This window comes from Blastomyces dermatitidis (assembly GCF_000003525.1).
Source record: "Blastomyces dermatitidis ER-3 genomic scaffold supercont1.2, whole genome shotgun sequence".
NCBI classification, from domain to species: Eukaryota; Fungi; Ascomycota; class Eurotiomycetes; order Onygenales; family Ajellomycetaceae; genus Blastomyces; species Blastomyces dermatitidis.
Window position 1 is genome coordinate 5,060,332 of NW_025544775.1, and position 18,006 is coordinate 5,078,337.

The 18,006-nt window shown below is 46.5% G+C and overlaps 8 protein-coding genes across 8 annotated transcripts; 4 read left to right on the forward strand and 4 right to left on the reverse strand.

The window, feature by feature from the left end:
• Positions 1-931: 931 nt before the first annotated feature.
• On the forward strand, positions 932-3,409 carry BDCG_01918 (VelB protein). Its single transcript, XM_045417465.1, has 5 exons — positions 932-1,278; positions 1,400-1,844; positions 2,046-2,125; positions 2,226-2,732; positions 2,828-3,409. Exons 2-5 carry the CDS (start codon positions 1,626-1,628, stop codon positions 3,144-3,146), a joined length of 1,125 nt encoding a protein of 374 aa, XP_045274263.1. The 5' UTR covers positions 932-1,278; positions 1,400-1,625; the 3' UTR covers positions 3,147-3,409.
• A 1,259-nt stretch (positions 3,410-4,668) lies between these two features.
• BDCG_01919 (uncharacterized protein) lies at positions 4,669-5,262 on the forward strand (the record flags this gene model as incomplete). The annotated part of the gene is made up of 4 exons (XM_045417466.1): positions 4,669-4,711; positions 4,762-4,784; positions 4,833-5,139; positions 5,201-5,262. 4 exons carry the CDS (start codon positions 4,669-4,671, stop codon positions 5,260-5,262), a joined length of 435 nt encoding a protein of 144 aa, XP_045274264.1.
• A 370-nt stretch (positions 5,263-5,632) lies between these two features.
• Positions 5,633-6,088, reverse strand: BDCG_01920 (isochorismatase; the record flags this gene model as incomplete). The annotated part of the gene is made up of 2 exons (XM_045417467.1): positions 5,633-5,980; positions 6,044-6,088. The coding sequence occupies 2 exons, from the start codon at positions 6,086-6,088 to the stop codon at positions 5,633-5,635; spliced, it is 393 nt and encodes a 130-aa protein (XP_045274265.1).
• Positions 6,089-7,485: 1,397 nt separating this feature from the next.
• On the forward strand, positions 7,486-9,888 carry BDCG_01921 (uncharacterized protein). Its single transcript, XM_045417468.1, has 7 exons — positions 7,486-8,210; positions 8,345-8,382; positions 8,521-8,544; positions 8,627-8,819; positions 8,906-8,957; positions 9,045-9,204; positions 9,268-9,888. The coding sequence occupies exons 1-7, from the start codon at positions 8,112-8,114 to the stop codon at positions 9,440-9,442; spliced, it is 741 nt and encodes a 246-aa protein (XP_045274266.1). The 5' UTR covers positions 7,486-8,111; the 3' UTR covers positions 9,443-9,888.
• An 8-nt stretch (positions 9,889-9,896) lies between these two features.
• On the forward strand, positions 9,897-12,357 carry BDCG_01922 (presequence translocated-associated motor subunit pam17). Its single transcript, XM_045417469.1, has 2 exons — positions 9,897-10,777; positions 10,932-12,357. The coding sequence occupies exons 1-2, from the start codon at positions 10,046-10,048 to the stop codon at positions 11,103-11,105; spliced, it is 906 nt and encodes a 301-aa protein (XP_045274267.1). The 5' UTR covers positions 9,897-10,045; the 3' UTR covers positions 11,106-12,357.
• Positions 12,182-13,748, reverse strand: BDCG_01923 (uncharacterized protein; the record flags this gene model as incomplete). The annotated part of the gene is made up of 2 exons (XM_045417470.1): positions 12,182-12,958; positions 13,047-13,748. 2 exons carry the CDS (start codon positions 13,746-13,748, stop codon positions 12,182-12,184), a joined length of 1,479 nt encoding a protein of 492 aa, XP_045274268.1.
• A 787-nt stretch (positions 13,749-14,535) lies between these two features.
• Positions 14,536-16,507, reverse strand: BDCG_01924 (MFS transporter; the record flags this gene model as incomplete). The annotated part of the gene is made up of 6 exons (XM_045417471.1): positions 14,536-14,834; positions 14,929-15,250; positions 15,314-15,862; positions 15,943-16,135; positions 16,202-16,269; positions 16,352-16,507. The coding sequence occupies 6 exons, from the start codon at positions 16,505-16,507 to the stop codon at positions 14,536-14,538; spliced, it is 1,587 nt and encodes a 528-aa protein (XP_045274269.1).
• Positions 16,508-17,363: 856 nt separating this feature from the next.
• BDCG_01925 (uncharacterized protein) lies at positions 17,364-17,940 on the reverse strand (the record flags this gene model as incomplete). The annotated part of the gene is made up of 2 exons (XM_045417472.1): positions 17,830-17,940; positions 17,364-17,784 (listed from the first exon to the last, which is right to left on the reverse strand). The coding sequence occupies exon 2, from the start codon at positions 17,691-17,693 to the stop codon at positions 17,364-17,366; it is 330 nt and encodes a 109-aa protein (XP_045274270.1). The 5' UTR covers positions 17,694-17,784; positions 17,830-17,940.
• Between the last annotated feature and the right edge of the window lie 66 nt (positions 17,941-18,006).

Genomic DNA, 18,006 nt, shown 5'->3' on the forward strand with positions numbered 1-18,006 from the left:
ACAACTAATGAAAGAAAACCAACAAAGATAGCTATTGCTTTTATTTATAATAAGACACAAATCAGGTGTCACCCTAGCAAACCTGTACTTATCTTATTTTTAGTTCCAGGGGATTTTTTTATATAAAGTTAATTTCAGGTCCTGAAAGAAAAAAGCGCTCTCATGTAACAATAGCGGTATAGCATACATCGAAAAGAAACATTTGTATAAGACCACGTCCGTCAGCGACCGACTTTACGCTTCTATATAAATTTTCACTAATCTGTCAAATAATGACGAAAAAGCTAAATGATATTTAGCTAGGAATTCTATTTCGTTAAAGTGTAGTCCCCTTGAAAGTCATCGGGGGGGAGGGTGGAAGTGGTAGAGAGGGCTGCGCAAGCAGAAAAGCGAGCGTAAGCGAGCATTTGATGCTTGTTTATAATAAAAGAATAATAATAATAATAATTTAAACTCATTTCTAGAGCTCATTCTTTTAAGAACTAACTTTTAGAGTCTTTTTATCTAAGATCTCAGATGTCTCTTAACACTATTTTAATATCTGAGATATCTTTTTTAAGATAATGTTTAAGATTTTATTCTTAAGTTCATTCTGAGATTAAACTCATGCATGTTAATCACAGCAGAGCTCATGCTAAACAGTCTCATAATCTGTAGACTACTGAGGTAAAAGAGCTCAGTCATCACTAGCACACTGCTGATAGAACAGCCGATCAACCCGGGACTCTCAACAGATTGAATGCCAGAAGGGGATGTTTCTGTCTCTTATTCATTTATGTTGTTTTCTGTTGTTTTGTTTCAAGCTGAGTATTCATTTTCCATTTGCTTATTTCTGCATGAAAAGAGCTTGAATAGTTAACAGTATATGCTGTAATAAATAATAATAATAATAATAATAATAATAATCATACTCTTCTGATATGTTCTAATCTTTCTATCTTCCCTTTATTATTCAGAGTACCTTTTTAAAATCTGCAATAATAAGAAAATGAAATAAAAATGAAATCTGAAATGCCCTGCTTGTCATTCATTGTCGGGAGATCTCCTCCTCTCCCTTCTCCCGCTTTTTGAATATTTTCATTTCTTTTTTGCAACCTAGTCTAGCGGATTTAGCCATTTTCATTGAACGATGGGATATTTCCTTGTATCTCTGCGGTAGCACAGCGTAAGTAGGAATAAAAGAAAAGAGAAGAAGAGAAGAGTGTCTGTCTGTTTAGTCGGTTTTGTTCGCCGTCGTCTGCCCCTCCTCACAGCAAGCGGGTTTGTCCGCCATCACCAGTACGATAAACACCCCCATCCCCCGTCCGCAGATAGAGAGAGAGACAGAGAGTGTGTGTGTGTGTGTGTGTGTGTGTGGAGAGTAACTATGCTGGCTGGCAAGGTCATTGACACATCACAGCAGCCTCATCGCATCGTCATCGTCGTCGTTCGGGTTCTGTCCAGCGACTGAGCTCGTCTTAGTAACAAACCTCAATCAATCGAGCCTCAACCTCTCCCCTCTGGGTCTCTCTGCCAACTCTCGGCCAACTCTCGCCCTCGCCTACTACCAACAGCTCGAGGAACCAGGTCCAGGAACGCAGTCAAGGAACCACCCTCCTCCTCTCCCTCCTCTCCTCCTCCAGAGCATGTACACGCTCAAGCAAGACCGCCCGCATCCCGTCCCGCCACCACCTCCTCTCACCATGGATCACCTCCAGCATGGCTATTCCACCGCAAACCCCGTTACTCTGCCTGGTATCCCAGAGGCTGCCAGAGCGGTTTCCACGGTTTACGAAGGCCGCATTTACTCCCTCGATGTCGTCCAGCAGCCCATCCGCGCGAGAATGTGCGGCTTTGGAGATAAGGTCCGTGCTGCCGTTGGCCCTCTTCCCCTCCTCCTCCGCTCCCCTCCCCCCGATACCCCCCGGCGGCTGTTGCACAACTGAACCCCATACCTCCTCCTCCCAGCTTCTCTGCTATTTTTGCGCGCAGATATATCTATCGACTTCTTATCCCACCGAAAACCCTGTTTAATCAAGTCAACTAAGGTTCCGTCTGACATATAGGACCGAAGACCAATTACTCCCCCGCCCTGTATAAGACTGATAGTCCGTGATGCTTCGACCCAGAAGGAAATTGATATTAAGTGTGTATTTCCTTGGCCCAGTCCTCCCAGCTTGGATATATATATAACCATTTGACACCGTTCTGATACATTTGCCCCCCTCCCCCCACCACCTCTGCAGCGAAATCGACACCTCATTCTACGTCCTGACCGTCGACCTATGGAATGCTGAGGGGACTAGCGAGGTCAACCTCGTCCGACACTCGGCTACCTCTCCGTCCATCTCCACCGCTACCTCTTCTGCCTACCCTCCTCCCCAGAACATCATGCCCTTCCCCCATTACGCCCAGCCCCATGGCTACCCCCAAAGCGCATACCAACCCTATTACGGTGGACAGCCAGGCTACAATCCCCATGCCGGTTACCAATACCCGCATGGCGCTCCCGACCCATACTACCAGGCCCTCCCGCCCGCAGGCGCATACTACCCTACCGGCACGCCCGCACAGCCCCTTGCGCCGCAGTCAGCGCTGGGCCCGCACATTTCCACTGCGTCCACGGGCATGTTCACCCGCAACCTGATCGGCAGCCTGAGTGCCAGTGCCTTCCGCCTGACAGACCCAGATGACAAAATTGGTGTTTGGTTCGTCCTGCAAGACCTCAGCGTCCGCACGGAGGGCTCGTTCCGGTATGTTGTTCCTCTCTATTACTGGATTCTATATATAGACGTCCCCTAGTCCCTTTCTCTCATGCCCCACTAACTAACACCAACCACCATCTCAGCCTAAAAATGAACTTTGTAAACGTCGGTACCCAAAGCCAGGCCCAGGACCAATCCCCCGGCGGCACCCCGTCCAGCCCCGTCATCAACGTCGGCTCCGCACCTGTACTGGCGTCTGTCTTCTCTGATGTCTTCCAGGTGTACTCGGCCAAGAAGTTCCCCGGCGTCATCGAGAGCACGCCACTGAGCAAGTGTTTTGCGTTCCAGGGTATTAAGATTCCTATTCGCAAGGATGGGGTCAAGGGTCCGCGTGGTGGGGGGCAGTCGCACAGTGCGAAGGGGCCTGATGGGGAGGGGGAAGAGTGGGCGGATGAGGGATGACCGTAGTCATTTCTCATTTCATTTCGTTTCCTCTGTTTTTTTTTCCCTTTTCTTGTTTTGTTTTCGTTGTTGGTTCATTTTCGGGAACGGCGTTGCAGAATGGAACCCATACACTTTTTCACATACTTTCTTTGCTTGTGCTTGCTTCTCCCTCCTTTTTTTTCCCTCGGGAGTCAAAATGTCCGGTATGATGTATGGTGTCCTTCCTCGCTAATGTTCCCCCCCCCCCTTTCTCCCCCCCTTTTTTTTTCTTCTTTTTTTCTGGCCCTGGCCCTGGGCTCTACGGGATGTTGTTTGTTCTCTTACCTCTTTTCTTGCTTACCCCGAAGTAATATTTCTGAGGATTGGATGAACCGGGATGGGTTACGGTTATTTAATTTTGATACTGGTGTACGTGTTTTATGCTGCGCCCGTGCGCGCATGCTTCCCTATTCCCTTTTCCCTTTTTTTCCACTTTTTTTCTTCCCTTGTCCTCTTTTTGCTTTTCTTTCTTCTTTCTTCTTCTTCTTCTTCTTTTTTTTTTTTTTTTTTTTTTTTTTTTTTTTTTTTTTTTTTTTTTTTTTTGTTTTGTTTTCTTACCCCTTTTATTTACCCTTTCTTATTTATATATTTCACTATGGACCCTGCGTGGTGGCGGATTCCTTTGATCCGCACTTTCTCTCATTAAAAAAACTTTTTAACTAAAATGAATACAACAGAGGCTGTCAATTCATCAGGCTTGTTTGGGGATTATGGTTGTATTTTTGTGATTGGATTTGATAGTTGATGCTGATGAGATGCAGAAATGGGAACACTACAGCGTAAGTAAATGAACGAGCAAGGTGCTGACTGAGGCTGGCATTGGCACTGATACCGGTTCCACCATATTGTATGTACGTGCACATGTACTGAGACCCTGGCGGGGATGGGGGATAGACAGGTCTTTGTAATGCCTATCTCAGCTTGTCCTGTCTTTGTCGCTATACGGGAAAAGGGGGATGTGATTTCTTTTTCCTTTTCCTTTTTTTTTGGTCCCATCTTTCGGTTTCTTTTCAGTGTGAATTGATTGATTGGTTGATTGCTTGATGGTTTACATGATTCTCTCTGAGTTTGATAGAGTTGGCGTTGGGAGGGCATAGCTTGAGCGTTTACGACGATTTTTTTTACCGGAGAAGAGGTTATTTAACGCACCATTAATGAGAACTGGTTTAATGCTAATTAGCTAGTTATAGAAAGTGCATTATATATAGTTAACTAGTTACTCCGTAAATGGTCGGAGTTATAGGACTAATGGGGGTGTTAAAAATAGGTATATCGCAAACCTTGTTTCTGCCCGTAAGTTAACCATGGGATTGAAGCAATCCCGCGGGCCATGCTAACAACAACACAAACCTCTGCTCCTAACCCCGCCCTGCCGCCTCCCCCATCCATCCTCCGCTCAATCCTCCGCTCCTATCCCTACCAAGACATCTATGAACTACACTTGACCCGCACTAGCCCCAACTCAAAAGAACTACGGAGCGGAGTACAGTACAAACAAAGAATGGCAGACCACAGACCAATATCCACCGGCCGCGGCGGCGCAGGTATGCACAGTAGCGCAGCTCCCCAGTTCCTGCTTAAGTGCTAAAAATAGCGCTACTCTTCTACTCTGCCTGTGTAATGCCTGTTTTAATGAACCCCACCGCGTATCTACCCCATGTGTAGGAAACTTGGTCTCCGTCTCCACGCCGGGAGCAGAGACAGGAACAGCCAGAGCAGGAGCAGAAAAAAACAGTCGCATCCCGAACCCCCGCAGACCTCGTCACTCCAACTATCAATTCGGATGTATATACAACTGGCCGTGGCGGGTCGGGGAATATGGTTGCCAACGACGATCCAGCCATCGCGCGTAAGGCGCAGGATGTAGAGGTGGATGTGGAGGGGTTAGAGGAGTGGATGGGGATGGGGACGGGGACGGGGATGGTGATGGGGATAGGGATGAAAGGTGGGGAGAAGGTTCTTTTTGGGAGGGGTGAGTTGTACTGAGCTTTTGTTCTGTACTTTATATTATTATCTATTGCTAACATGGGTAGGTGGTGCGGCGAATATATATGACGCCTCCACGAGGCCCGATGGCAATAAGAATACCCAATGATAATTTGAATTGGATCGTGCGGAACGGGTTTTTGAGAGAGGGGTCCGGAGGTTTTCGTGTCATAGAAAGGGGCTGGAATGGGGATATGTCCTCCTCTCCAGGACGAGTTTTGAGACACTGATGGATCCACTCTTCACATATAGCTCTGCATCAAGCACCAATAACCCGGGACATGATCACGCCATATTCCACCAAACCCTTCAATGTCTCGCCGCCAGCCCCTGTGACGCTCCACCGTAACAGCCGCCCAGTTCAGCAGCTGGCAGCCAGCCTGAACCATCCGCTTATGGGCGGCTTCTCGGGTGTGTTCTGCAAAAGTGCCAGATGCGTCTGTGATGACGAAAACGTCCGTGCCCTTACTCGATCAGGCTCAGAGCGCGTCTTTTTTTAATGAGCACTCTTTCAACGGGTGTTCAGGTACTGACTGGTACTTTATAACAACCTGCTTCCTCCCGGTGTCCTTGATAGCCTTGACGAAATCCTCATTATCCATCGCATTGATCTGGCCGGGGCGTCGGATCAGGGGCCCCCCGGGGGGGGGGAGGGGGGGGGGGCGCGTTTCTAGAATCTCCTTGGCAATGGGGCCGTTTGGGCCGGTTTCGAGCGATGTGGCCAGGACGGAGGGTACTTGAAAGTAGCTAACAACTCTTGCTAGAGCTAGGATATTTGTGTGGAATTCATGGGGGTCAAAGTCGTGGACTAGCTGGATGAGGCCGGACTGGTTGGATTTGTTTTTTGAGAGCGGATTGTTAGTATTGGAACATAATAAGCTGGTATTTACGTGATGTACGGAGCGTAGGTAGGAAATTGTGGAAGAATCAAACATTGTGTGTATTTTAATCTAGCTCTCAAGGTTCTCTCTTAATATAGAATGTGGGACAGATGACTGCAGTAGCTGGAGCAACATAAATATATAGAAACACGCAATGCAATTGTCTCTGTCAAGTTTTTTATAGGTAGCAGGCATATATACCAGGGTGCCTGACAGTTTTTGATGAAAAGCTAAGATACTGAATTAGATACTCCGTAGCATGTAGAATAGATAGCCTATTATTGGCTCTGGTAGACGCCCCAATCTGAATCTGCCGCGCACACGAGGTTATCGACACAGAGGCTAAATTTGTCATGAAGTCATTTTTACGACATTGATCCCGGGCAAAAATAAGTGGCATAAATTGTATTCATGATTGTAGCGAAAGGTGAAAAATATTTTAGATCCATGGGTCCTACCTATGTAACCTTGAAATAAGAAATGGTTCTTGATTTGATTGGCCTTAGTTGGATCCATCTGAGAAGACCTCATCTTCTATTAATAAAAACTAAGTTAACTTTCTCGGTGCGAGCCAATCCCGAGATATGATGGGTTCTTAAACGTGCTTGCTACTCCACTCCTGTAGGGCAATTTTGGTGCATAGTTCTATATCTAGATCTAGAAATTACCCAGGATACCTTCACATGTAGTTATATACAGTATTCCCTTCTACTAACTTGTTAAACCTACGTGCATTGAAGGGTGAATGGCCCTTCTATATCAATACCACCAAATTTAGCTGTGTTAGAGAAAGAAAATTGGCTTTTTAGTACAAAGGGAAATCCTTATTTGATTTCTCCTCCATCTGTCAAGAATTGTTTGTGATACCGCTTGTCGAGAATGGCGTGTAAAGTGACGCAAGACATAGGTAGACATTGGCAAGGGAGCCTGTGTTGGGAACCCAAAGAGCAAATAAGGGATGTCAATCAGCACTTTGAAACCAGACCGAGTGGACAGAAGATTGAACGTGCTAGGTGTAGAACATCGGGGCAAAGGAGCTCGATCACCACCAGTCTCTATGGAGTACCGTCTCTAATGGTGACTAGCGAATCGGCTTTCTTAAAGAAGATCCATAACCTCGGGAATTCAACTGATTGTGGGCTTTCGACCAATTGATGTCGTAAGAGTAGATATAATCGTTTCTCATGATTGATTTTGTAGGAAGATCCATCATTCATCTTGTATGTATTATAATCTTATAATCTAGCTGGCGAGGTTCTCTATATATATAGAGTTACGCTGTAGAGACTGTGACTGCAGTAGCCGGGGTAATTCCAACAGATTTCAATGATTGTCAGGGCTTTCTTAAGCCATCCGCTCTCCAAATCTCGCGCTAAAGCAAGATCAAACAATGACTGCGAATACGTCTAGTCCAAGATTAGCTTAGGGGAATGGACTTTATTGACCGGCGCTGGGAGCATGTTAGGTCTTTGGCGAAGAGACCATCTGCCGGGTTTAGATCTCCCTCTGGAAAAATAGCTAGAACTAGTTATATCATACATATCTGGACTCTGCAGAGGTGTAGCCTTGCTCCTTGCGCTGTCAACTCTGGATTCTGTACGGATTTCGCAGAGCTGAGGCTATTCGGTCGGTGACTGCCTAGGTATTGGTCGAGAGAATGGCAGTATTTAGTTCATATTTGTATACTTGTATCCTCTGGATAGGGATGTGCTTGTGCTCCATACGCTGTAGTGGTTGGCAGAAGGTTGAGGTTTGAAATGGCTTATTTAAAATAACACGATCTTTCCTTATTTCGGCAATCAAATATTTCAGCTCTAACCAAGATCCATTTCGCCAGCTTGAACCAGCTCAGTTTCTCCAAAACCCGTGTTTGAATCTTATCCTCTTGTTACAGATTTCGTAGGCCTACATGATTACTTTAATTCAGAGGGAAGATTCATAATTTATATAAATACGCACGTCCGCCCTTCCGGTTCTTCCGTAAAAAGTCCCCGCCCACCCCACTGGATATCATCATCTAGCTCAGTTTACCATTATTGATATCGCCATCGTTATCCTCCCTCCGGGTGCTGCCACAATGAGGACTGCCTCGCTCCCGCTAGAATCTCTTCTTGGTACCAAACATCCTCTTCAGCGGTTGCATTCGCCCTCCCGCGGAGTTTCTGCCCTAGTACATGTCAGTGACAGATCTGTCTTGATACCTAGCTGCTTTCGCTTCCTATCTATGTTGCTATCGCAACATAGCTACATCACTATAACTAGCTACTGTTACAGTGTATACCGAATGCTTACGTTCTATTTGATTCCTAGTTAGCTGCACTAGTGAGCTTCGCTCTGTCGTTCAAATAGTAAGTGGTTGTGATGTCTTTGAACGGATGTATATTTTACATCCGATCATATGCCGCATTTTATACCATGGTTATTTATATCCCTTCCTCGGTTTTCCGCCATCTCATTGATTATTCTGTGGTTTAATGATGCCATAGCATGACCGACCACCCGAATCTAGCGTAAGTAGAACATATCCCAAGTACAAATATTGGAATGAATCAGTGCATTTCAGGAACTCCGCTGATTAAATTTGATTCACAGAAGCGAGGCTTACGGATGGCATTTCCAGTACTTGACTATCATCGGTCTATGTATGGCTACATTGACAAACCTGGCGGGCCTGGCTGCAGACATTTTTCTGTCAACGCGCCTGTTTGCTGTTAAGAATGTGCTTCTGGTTTGCAGCGCGCCAATGGAAGTGCTGATTAGTATTTTATATTGGGGCTTGAGAATCGTAAGCTTCTCACTGACAATCTTGCTTGATGGCGGGGGGGGGGGGAAATGATATACATACTTGGTCTAACAATGCATCAATTCCAGATTGATACCAAGCTGGTAAAGCCTGATTGGGTGGAATTATCTTTGGAGGCAGGTAAGGCTCCCCGGCTGTATTTTCCTTGATGGGATCGGGCGGACAGAACTGAACATCAGAAGACTAACGCAATCGATTCGGTTATAGATATTGGCTTGCATGCTATCCCAGCTATAGTATTGGCGATTGATCTGCTGTACCTATCACCGCCTTGGTCTATCGGGGCTCTCCCATCCATGGGATTGGCCAGCGTCATCGCGTTTGGCTACTGGTTTTGGGTGGAGAAGTGCTACCAATATAACGGATGGTATGCGTTTCGCCATCTATTCTTTACTAAGTGAAATTCGAACTAACTCTATAACCCCATCAGGTACCCTTACCCGATTTTCGAAAAGCTCACTACCGGCTGGCGAATTGTTCTTTTCCTGTTCAGTGCTACCTTGATGACCATAAATACCTTGCTATTGAAGCGCCTGCACGGGCAGATGAATGGTTTTCTCCACCCTGCTTCAGGTGCACGCCCAAGTGATTTAAAGCGGGCCTAAAAAACTCTACGTCATTTGAAAATATACCGCTCAACATGGATATGACCAAATGATCTCGCGTTACATGTCATGATGACCTGGTCCAATTGGCTGGATAGCGGACGTTCTTTTTTCCCCTTTGATTTATATTAGCGAGCGCGCACTGGGGGATTACCTAGGAGTTTATTTGTTGCAATTTTAGAACCTGAGGAGGACAGAACGAATTTCGGAAACACCGAGCACATAGATATAGATGCTCTGATGACGAATTTGCATGTTTCCTAAAGATACTACTTTTTTTTCGTGATTGCTTGGGATGTGAAAGGTGGCAATTAACGAATCTACCAAGACATACTCCATCGAGATACAGAACATGAATATTCATTTCTCGAATAAACTACAGAGTATCATACAATCCATTGTTCCTGCTCTGGTTATCCATGCCAAGATATTGGCACGCCGAGGCTAGTGCATGCTTATGTAATGGTCATATCAAAACCAGCACTACCTTCTATCCAAAAGACTTCTTAGGAACCCACCGATGAGCAACAACACAGCGCCATAAAACAAAAAGAGACATATACAGATACAGATACACGAACGATCATTGTACACTCCCACAGAATGCATCTCACCGTGATAAACGGTCCCTTCCGAACTGCGGTCCTGGGCAGCAGGATCCCATGCAGCCTTAGCCCGTTCATCCTATCCAACACCTCCAACACCACCAACACCACCGGGGCTTCCTCCAGTAGCTCATCGTTCCCCGCGCTACACCAGCAATGCAAATATAGCACTGCCCGCTCCCCAAGAGCTCAACTGCAACAGCAGCAGAAGCGCCATGCCAGCACTAGATGCAGTGGACAATCGCTCTTCAAGTTTCAGCAAAATCCAATCTCGCGGATCCCAGACCGTTCCACCTCCGCCCTAAATCCCAACTCCGCCGCCGCCAATACCACCACTTCCCTCCGCGCTACCACCACCCGTAAATCCTCCACACAAGCCCCTTCCTCTTCATCGGGATCGTCCGCAAGCAGCTCGTCTGCTCATAGCAGTACATCCCCCTACGACTTGCCTCTCGATTGGAACTCTTTCTTCCGCCTCCGGGCTTCTCGCCGCAAATACTCGCTCGTCTCATCCATCATAGCTTCCGTATTCAGTACTGCAGGTGGCGTGCAGGTGCTTGCAGCGAATAATATGGATACCATAGGTGCGCAGGCTTTGGGTCTTGATCCGTTCATTGTCCTGGGACTGGCGACGGCGTCGTGCGCGGCGCTGGGATGGCTGCTTGGTCCAATATTGGGCAATTCGCTCTGGGGTCTTGTGCATAGAAAATACAAGGCGTCGGTTGCAGTGGTACGTTTTCTTGTCCCTTGCCCTGTTGCTCTCCCCGTTTTTTCACCCTCCTCTACGCTTTTCCTTTTTTCACCCCCTCTCACCTATATGCCCCATCGATTAATTTTGCCGTGGACTCCTTACTGATAGTTGATGTCCCTTTTCACCTTTATAGAAAGAAAAAGAGTTCTACAGCAGGATAAAGCGATTCCGCGTTGACCCCTCTGCCAATTCGTACTCCAACCCGGTCCCCGATTACTACGGAGAAAAGATCGGCAGCATCCAGGGCTACCGCCAATGGCTGAAGGATCAGCGTGCCTTCAATCGAAAGAAGCGAAACTTCCTCTGAATGGAAGAGTAGAATGAAATCCTAGGGAATATGTAAAAGGGGGGAACACAAACCTAGAATATTGTGCGTACCTTGCTTCGGCTAGGGTTGTTGGGCTTTGGATTTAGGATTTTTGGGATTGGGAATTGTGATCTGTTGTTGTTGTTGTTGTTGCGGTTTATTATTTATCTCTATCACAGCGGAATTGATGATGTAGTTTTATTCATTCAGATATTTATTTATGCGGGTTTCACCTGTCTTAGTTTACTTCCTTCGCCTTGCCCTGATGTTTCTTTTTGTCCTATGCGGAATATTATGTTCGCCTCCCATTCAAGTATCTACGGTGTTAACTTCTTCTCCAATCGTTTTCTTCAGTTCTGGTTCTGATCTCTCCGATATTCGATAATCGATTGAAAAATGTGCAGTTATCATCATGAATTAAGCTCGAAGTTGGCTTCCATGTCCCCTCCCCCGTCCCAATATACGCGTTTGTTCGCCTTCATTCATCCCCCGTGCTGATATCTGCCGCGTTTTAATTTCAGTAGGGGATTATTCTGTTGACATCTTGTGCAAACTTTGTATAAGCGCGTCCCCTCTCTCATTTTCATCGAGTTGGTTTCCGCGTGCAATTAGCATCATTCAACTCTCTTTTTCTTCTTTCTACCAAGGAAAAGGGGTAATGGCAAAAACAACGCAAACGAGGTCTTGTACTAGGATCTCGCTCTCTGGATTTTTTTTTCTGTCGAACCCTAGTTTTGCATCTCGCTAGCATTTGCAGGAGCGAGTAAGGTGAACATAAAAGGGGAGCATAGTTTAAACTAGATGAAATAAGGCATCCTGTATGTGGAATGGGGAAGGGAGCAAACAGTAGTGCCTTATTCTCAGCCACAAAGTAAGAAATTGAAAGCAAATGTGCCCGAGCTTTAAATTCTTTTTATCAAGAAGGACGAGATCAACAGAAAATAATCAAGCTGTTAATAACGTACGAAGTGATATTAACTGATGCGCATTTGCGCTTTTGGGCCAGCAAAAGAAATCATAGAGAGAGAGTGTGGATGATGCTCCCCTGGGCAAAATATTTGGATCTGTAGTAGTTACTAGTGGCAGGGGCAAACGGGCAGTGGTCCTGAGCATGGATCTGGGGCAAAGCTCAATTCGCAGTTGGCGAGTCTCTTATACCCCCGAAATGCCTCAATGGCAGCACTGGCAGCTTTGATTGAATTGAAATGAATCCGCATCTCAGTACTAGATTCATTCTCCACCATATCATCCCCGAGGTCGAAATAGACAGGAAGCTCCCTCTCGACGAATGCTGCAACGTCGGGATACCGCTCAGGGTCACGGGGGCCTTTGATGGAAATACACCTCGTGTGGCCACGACTGACCTTCCGTTCTATATCTCCTGACATTGGATATGTAGGTTGCTTAAACATTATGACCCTGGCGCGCTGATCATCAAAGAACACTCCGTGATTCTTGGAAAACTCGACGTATGCCTTTGCATCCTTCTCGTAAACGAAGGTGACAATCCCCATATGATAACCTGCAGCGCGTTCCATATTCATCAAATGGGCGGATAATATAGTGCCGCCGCGCACACCTTGAAATAGGTGTCTCAAGCAGCAGCTGAGTGGAAGGTTCGTGATGGCTACAGTCCTGCACCAATTCGCTTCCGACTTGGGAGGGTCAAAGAAGAGTCCATGTTGGAAGAGACCTGGAGGGTATTCGGAATGGCGCAGTGCGTTAAGGGCACGATTTTTCTGGTGGACGTTATCAAAGGGGGAGGATATGGGCAGTGAGTATTTCACTTTTCCATCCCATGGCGTTGGAGTTGGTTGACTGGCACTTTTTGTACGCGCTTCCCCCGGAACGACCTGCTCCATAAAAAATTAGTTCAATCTAGAGAAGGATTTAAATTCGAGCTGAAATGATATTTACTAATAGCAATGGCTTGGCCCTTACTCCATATGCTTGCGGGATATCTGTTGGTGATCCAATGCCTTCAAGTAGAGTCTTGGTTGTCCCTTTCTGAGCTCCATCGCCGTGGTTGCTCCAAGAAGATGCTTCTTTCATCTCTAAATGAGATTCAAATGCACGGAGGTCGTCGAGTGAGTATTCCTGGCTTGGAGTAATGGGCTCCTCTGATGGCGGGCTCAAATCGTCAAATAACGATGATTCAGGTCTCTGCCCCGGAGGGGACGATAATGAAGGAGAATCTTCTGCGACACTTGAGCGGCGTTGCTGAATTGAATATAATTTGAATTGGAGCATCTGGTACCGCAATTGAGAGGATATAACGCCATCGTCTAGTCCTGCTAGACTAGCGCCCCCTTCCTTTGGTTGTGCAGGCTTGGAGTTGAAGTTGAGCAACGACACAGATTCGGATCGAGCTCCAGGCAAGCTTTCCTTTGAGCCTTCGACCGTTTCCTCTGCGGACTTTCTGGGTTCAAGTCGATTCTTTCTCAGCTCCTTTTCAAGCAACGAGATGCGTGCATCTTGCTCAGCTAGTCGCCGTTGAAGAGCTTGGAGAGCCCCTTCTGAAACCGATTCCCAGAACAGGTTCGTTACGGTTGCTTTTGGCAGCGTACTGCTACCAGGGGTAAATGAAGCCCGCTCCACCTGGGAGGCCGACAGTCTTGACAGGCTACATACGGGGTTTTCCATTCCGGTGTTATTGACCAATAGGCCTCAACAACTAGAAGGAAGACAAAGGATGGCAATTGTTCAATGAAGTGCTGTTCCTGGGGTTTCGCTAACGGAGAACTGTAATGTTTTGAAAGAAAGGGAACCGAAGGAGATTTCCCCAGGCCACTATACAAGCGGCAAGTGTTATGTAGCTGGTGAGATCAGAAGTGAAAGAAAAAAGTGAAAGAGATAAAGAGAGATAAAAACTCTGTAGGGGAGAAAAAGATCGTAGACTGAAGAATGGATGATGAGAAGTTGAAGTGACAACAGCAGTGAGAATTAAGGGGCAGGGATGAGGCTGGCTGGTCACGTGGTACTGTCTCTTCCCTCTACTTCCTACTTCCAAGTATGGGCATTCATGCGGAATGAAAAGGAATTGATGAGGAGATGTAGTAGAAAGAGGTAGAATAGTCTAAGAAATAATTGCAGTTGCGATGAATATGGAATGTTGCCTCCTATCTGCTTTGCCCGTTCCATAGACCAGAGTTTTATGGTCTTCTCAATGATAGAAGAACGGTGCGAGAATTGGAACCCCCATTTCCAGCCTGGCTCTGATCAAGGAGAAAGAGACAGCAGAAGATGTACATGTCAAAATAAATTAACAAAGTATATTCATACTGACCAACCGGCGGATGAAAGAGTAAATCTAAAAAAATAAAAACTTCGATCTTGATCATAAAACCTAAGTCAAGGTCAACACCCCAAACAACGCAGGCTAAAAAAAATAGTAAAGGTTTCCGAGTCTCCCAACTCGCAACTGAGGGGATCAAAGAGTGTATATAAAATCGGGACGCATATCCCCTCTCATCTCCACCTGCTTCTCATCAAGCCCAGCCACCCAATAATCACGCTCTCCGCGCAGCCGTCTCCTGTTCTCCATCCGAAGGAGAACGTACTGTGCAATGCTCCCGCCTAGTTGGAATAGTAATAGATATCCGAGCACAGTGCCGTGGCCTGGGTAGAATTCCGGTTTATCGTCTCCTCTATAGATGTTGGATGTTACGCAGCCCTGCAGGTTCCCCCATCCAATAACGAAACCAAGCGTGACACCGCGTTTGTACACACCTGTATTGCAATTAGAATCACCTGTGTAGATAGAAAAACGGAAGGAAAAAATGGTAAAAAGCAGTTATTGGCTCCAAGGGAGACATTTTTGTACCTTCAGTATTATTGCTTGCCCATGAAATCGTATTTGAGATCGCAGGGTAAATGCCCATTGCTCCGAGAAACGTTCCAATGTACTTCACCGCTGGTGTCTGGGAGCCGAGGAGCATGCTGAACCCTGCGATACCAAACAACGACACAACCATGTTGCAAATGCCCCGCTGACGAGTGCGGTCCGCGATATATCCCACAGTGATTGTTAAGACCGCCGCAACCGCATATGGCGGAACGCTTAGAAGCTGAGCCTGAGTCGAAGAGAAACCTAGACGTGGTGTTAAAAGTACATTCGAAATTGATGGGAAAGAGTCGTAAATACCCTAATATTGATATTAGTTAAGTTCCGAAAATATTCTCCCCTCTGTATACACTGCTGTACTTACTAGCTCATTAATGATCGTCGGTACAAAAAGAGAGAACGCATAAAGCGACCCATCACAACCCATGTATATGATGGCTGAAGTATAAGTCTTCCAGTCTTTCACGCTGGCCCAAAAATACTCCATTCTGAATTTCTCCAATCCAGCGCTCGATTGCTTGTCGGAGGCCAGGCGACGGATCACCCTCTTGCGGTCATCCTCTGACAGGAAAGTTGCCTGATCCGGGAAATCCTCGACAACCCAGAATGAAACAACGCCAATGACAACAGTCGCGAGTCCTTCCAAGATGAAAATCCACGCCCAGCCTGGTCTCCCACCAACACCACGCATCTGGGCTATAGCGGCCGCAAGGAGACCGCCAAACGAGCCAGCAATCGCCGCCGCAGAAAAGAAAACAGCCATACGAATACCAAATTCGGATCGCTTGTACCAACAGGACAGCAAGTATCCCACACCGGGGAATAGTCCGGCCTCAGCGACTCCTAGGAACCATCGCGCTACCATGAGGCCAGTGAAATTTCGAACAAAACCCATAAATGTCAAGCAAAGTCCCTTAAAGCACACGAAGAATGTTAGTAGCGAAAATATTAGGCAAATATATGTCCAGATAACAGCATGTAGGGCAAACATACCCAAGCTATCATTATGGACGGAATAAACACACTTGGCCGAAACCTCTTGAGCAAAACGTTGGTGAGCGGCTCGAGGAGCGAGTAAGAGACGAAGAAGATTGTCAGCGTGGCATTGTATTGACTATTCGTCATTCTGAGATCGTCCTGTAGTCCATCTATTTTCGCATTTCCGATGTTTGACCTGTCCAAGAAGCTGTTCGGATATTACTCTGTTAGCAAGTAATACCCAACCATGGCGATATCCCTGAGCAAAACATACCTTAGAAGATAGAGAAAACTGAGCCAAGGGATCAGTCTCCTATCCAGCTTTCGCACCAGCTTCTTATCCTGCATATCACAGAACTCCATGTAAGCCAAACAGGGTCGATTTAATCAAGTACAATAGTTGGACACTACTCCGGTCACATACAATTGCTGCTCTCTCCTCATCACTCAAACCAGCGTCTGGGTCGTCGACTTCAATGCCAACAATCTCCCCATGGGGTTTCAATCCAACATTCTCCTCCGATTCAGACTCTCTCGTGTCAGCTTTCGTATCGAAGGTCTTTCCTTCGTTTTTCTCCATCGAGAGAGAGTATCGTAGAGCTACACAATCCAATGCAATAATAGGGGAAGGAACGCAAAGGGGAAAAAAAGTGACAGGGCAAGAGATAAGGAAGAGGAATTACCCCCAGAGTATAAAACAGCAGGGAAATGTTAAGAAATCTAAACGGAGTCAGTCGTAAAGCGGTCCCTCGTTGCGCAAGCAAGGATAAACAGCTATATATTTATTTATGCTGTCGAAAGCGCGGAGGTGATTCCACACACAATCGTCCATGAAAGACACCTCCCTACACGCCCTCCTTTCTTCCGGTTCAGCAAGCCTATTTGGAGAGAGTTAATGAGGTTCCAAGATATGAAGGCAAGATAGTGTGCCATATTCAGTAATGCCTGCCCCAGAAAAGGGCTAGACTCGAAACTCGCTGCTAAATCAGGACGTCCATGCCACGGATGCATTCCGACAGCACCCAGCAAAAGTTTATCTTCTAACAAGGTTGCATCCAGAAATGATTCCGGCAAAAGGATCACCAGCCTGCAGCGATGATCTCCGCCGGGATGCGTGCGACAGTGATATTATTGTTGACTTTGCAACGCTACTGACCTTTGAGCCCGTTGGAGGCGGCCGGGAATACCTAACCCTAACCAGAAGTAGTCTTTGTGCATCTTTGCGAGGTTTGGCCGCGAATGATCTCTACCAAGAGCGAAGGCGGAATTACCAAAGCTTGATTCAACCGCCGAACCCCCGGCCGGCTACTCCGGGGTTTTGTGGGCTTGAAGGCGCGCATGAATCTGGGGCATCTGGGGTGTGGGTAAATAGAGTGTGGCGATGCATTTTTTTTAAGTAGCGGATGATGCAGCCTCAAGTATGGTAGTGGTTAATATTATTTGGTCTTGGGTGAGTTTAATTTAAAACTTAGAGAGAGAGAGAGCCGCCTTCGTCTCGACATGCCCGCTCGATCAGCTGAAAACTTCGTCCAGATGAAAGCATAACTACTCCGTACGGAGTACACTGTCTGGCAATCGTCGCTGATGCTGAAATGATGACCCCCGTGCGATGACCACTCGCGCGTTGTTTCACTCCTCCGCTGGTGGCGGACTAATCGCATCAGGAACCATGGAGCCTGGCTACTTGGTTGAAGGAGGAAACTATCGAGCTCGTGGAAAATATAATTTGGCTCGTTTCGATCGTCGGCTCCAGGGGCGTTTTCCATGTTTGAAGTCAGCGGCGGGTTTATGTAGCTTCACAAACAATATTTTATTTATATTATATAGACACACACCAATAGTTACAATATTTTAGCCCTAATATAGTCAGTATATTACTATATATAGTTTAGTCAGTCTTACCTATGCGCTCCACACAACCTCTCAACAGTCTCAGACCTCAGCCATAATAGAGCCCCCCGGGTATAGAGCCCCCTTCAGATATAGAGACTCTCAGATATAGAAGTCCCCAAGTATAGAGACTCTCTGATTATGGAGACTGGCCTGAGTATAGAGAGTGTCTCAGGCAAAGAGACTCTA

Coding starts and splice junctions, on each gene's coding strand:
- BDCG_01918 (XM_045417465.1), top strand. CDS start 1,626: ATGTACACGCTCAAGCAAGACCGCCCGCATCCCGTCCCGCCACCACCT. Junction 1,845..2,045: donor TGTGCGGCTTTGGAGATAAG/GTCCGTGCTGCC, acceptor TCTGACATATAG/GACCGAAGACCAATTACTCC. Junction 2,126..2,225: donor CAGAAGGAAATTGATATTAA/GTGTGTATTTCC, acceptor CCACCTCTGCAG/CGAAATCGACACCTCATTCT.
- BDCG_01921 (XM_045417468.1), top strand. CDS start 8,112: ATGAGGACTGCCTCGCTCCCGCTAGAATCTCTTCTTGGTACCAAACAT. Junction 8,211..8,344: donor GAGTTTCTGCCCTAGTACAT/GTCAGTGACAGA, acceptor TTTGATTCCTAG/TTAGCTGCACTAGTGAGCTT. Junction 8,545..8,626: donor ACCGACCACCCGAATCTAGC/GTAAGTAGAACA, acceptor TTTGATTCACAG/AAGCGAGGCTTACGGATGGC.
- BDCG_01922 (XM_045417469.1), top strand. CDS start 10,046: ATGCATCTCACCGTGATAAACGGTCCCTTCCGAACTGCGGTCCTGGGC. Junction 10,778..10,931: donor ACAAGGCGTCGGTTGCAGTG/GTACGTTTTCTT, acceptor TCACCTTTATAG/AAAGAAAAAGAGTTCTACAG.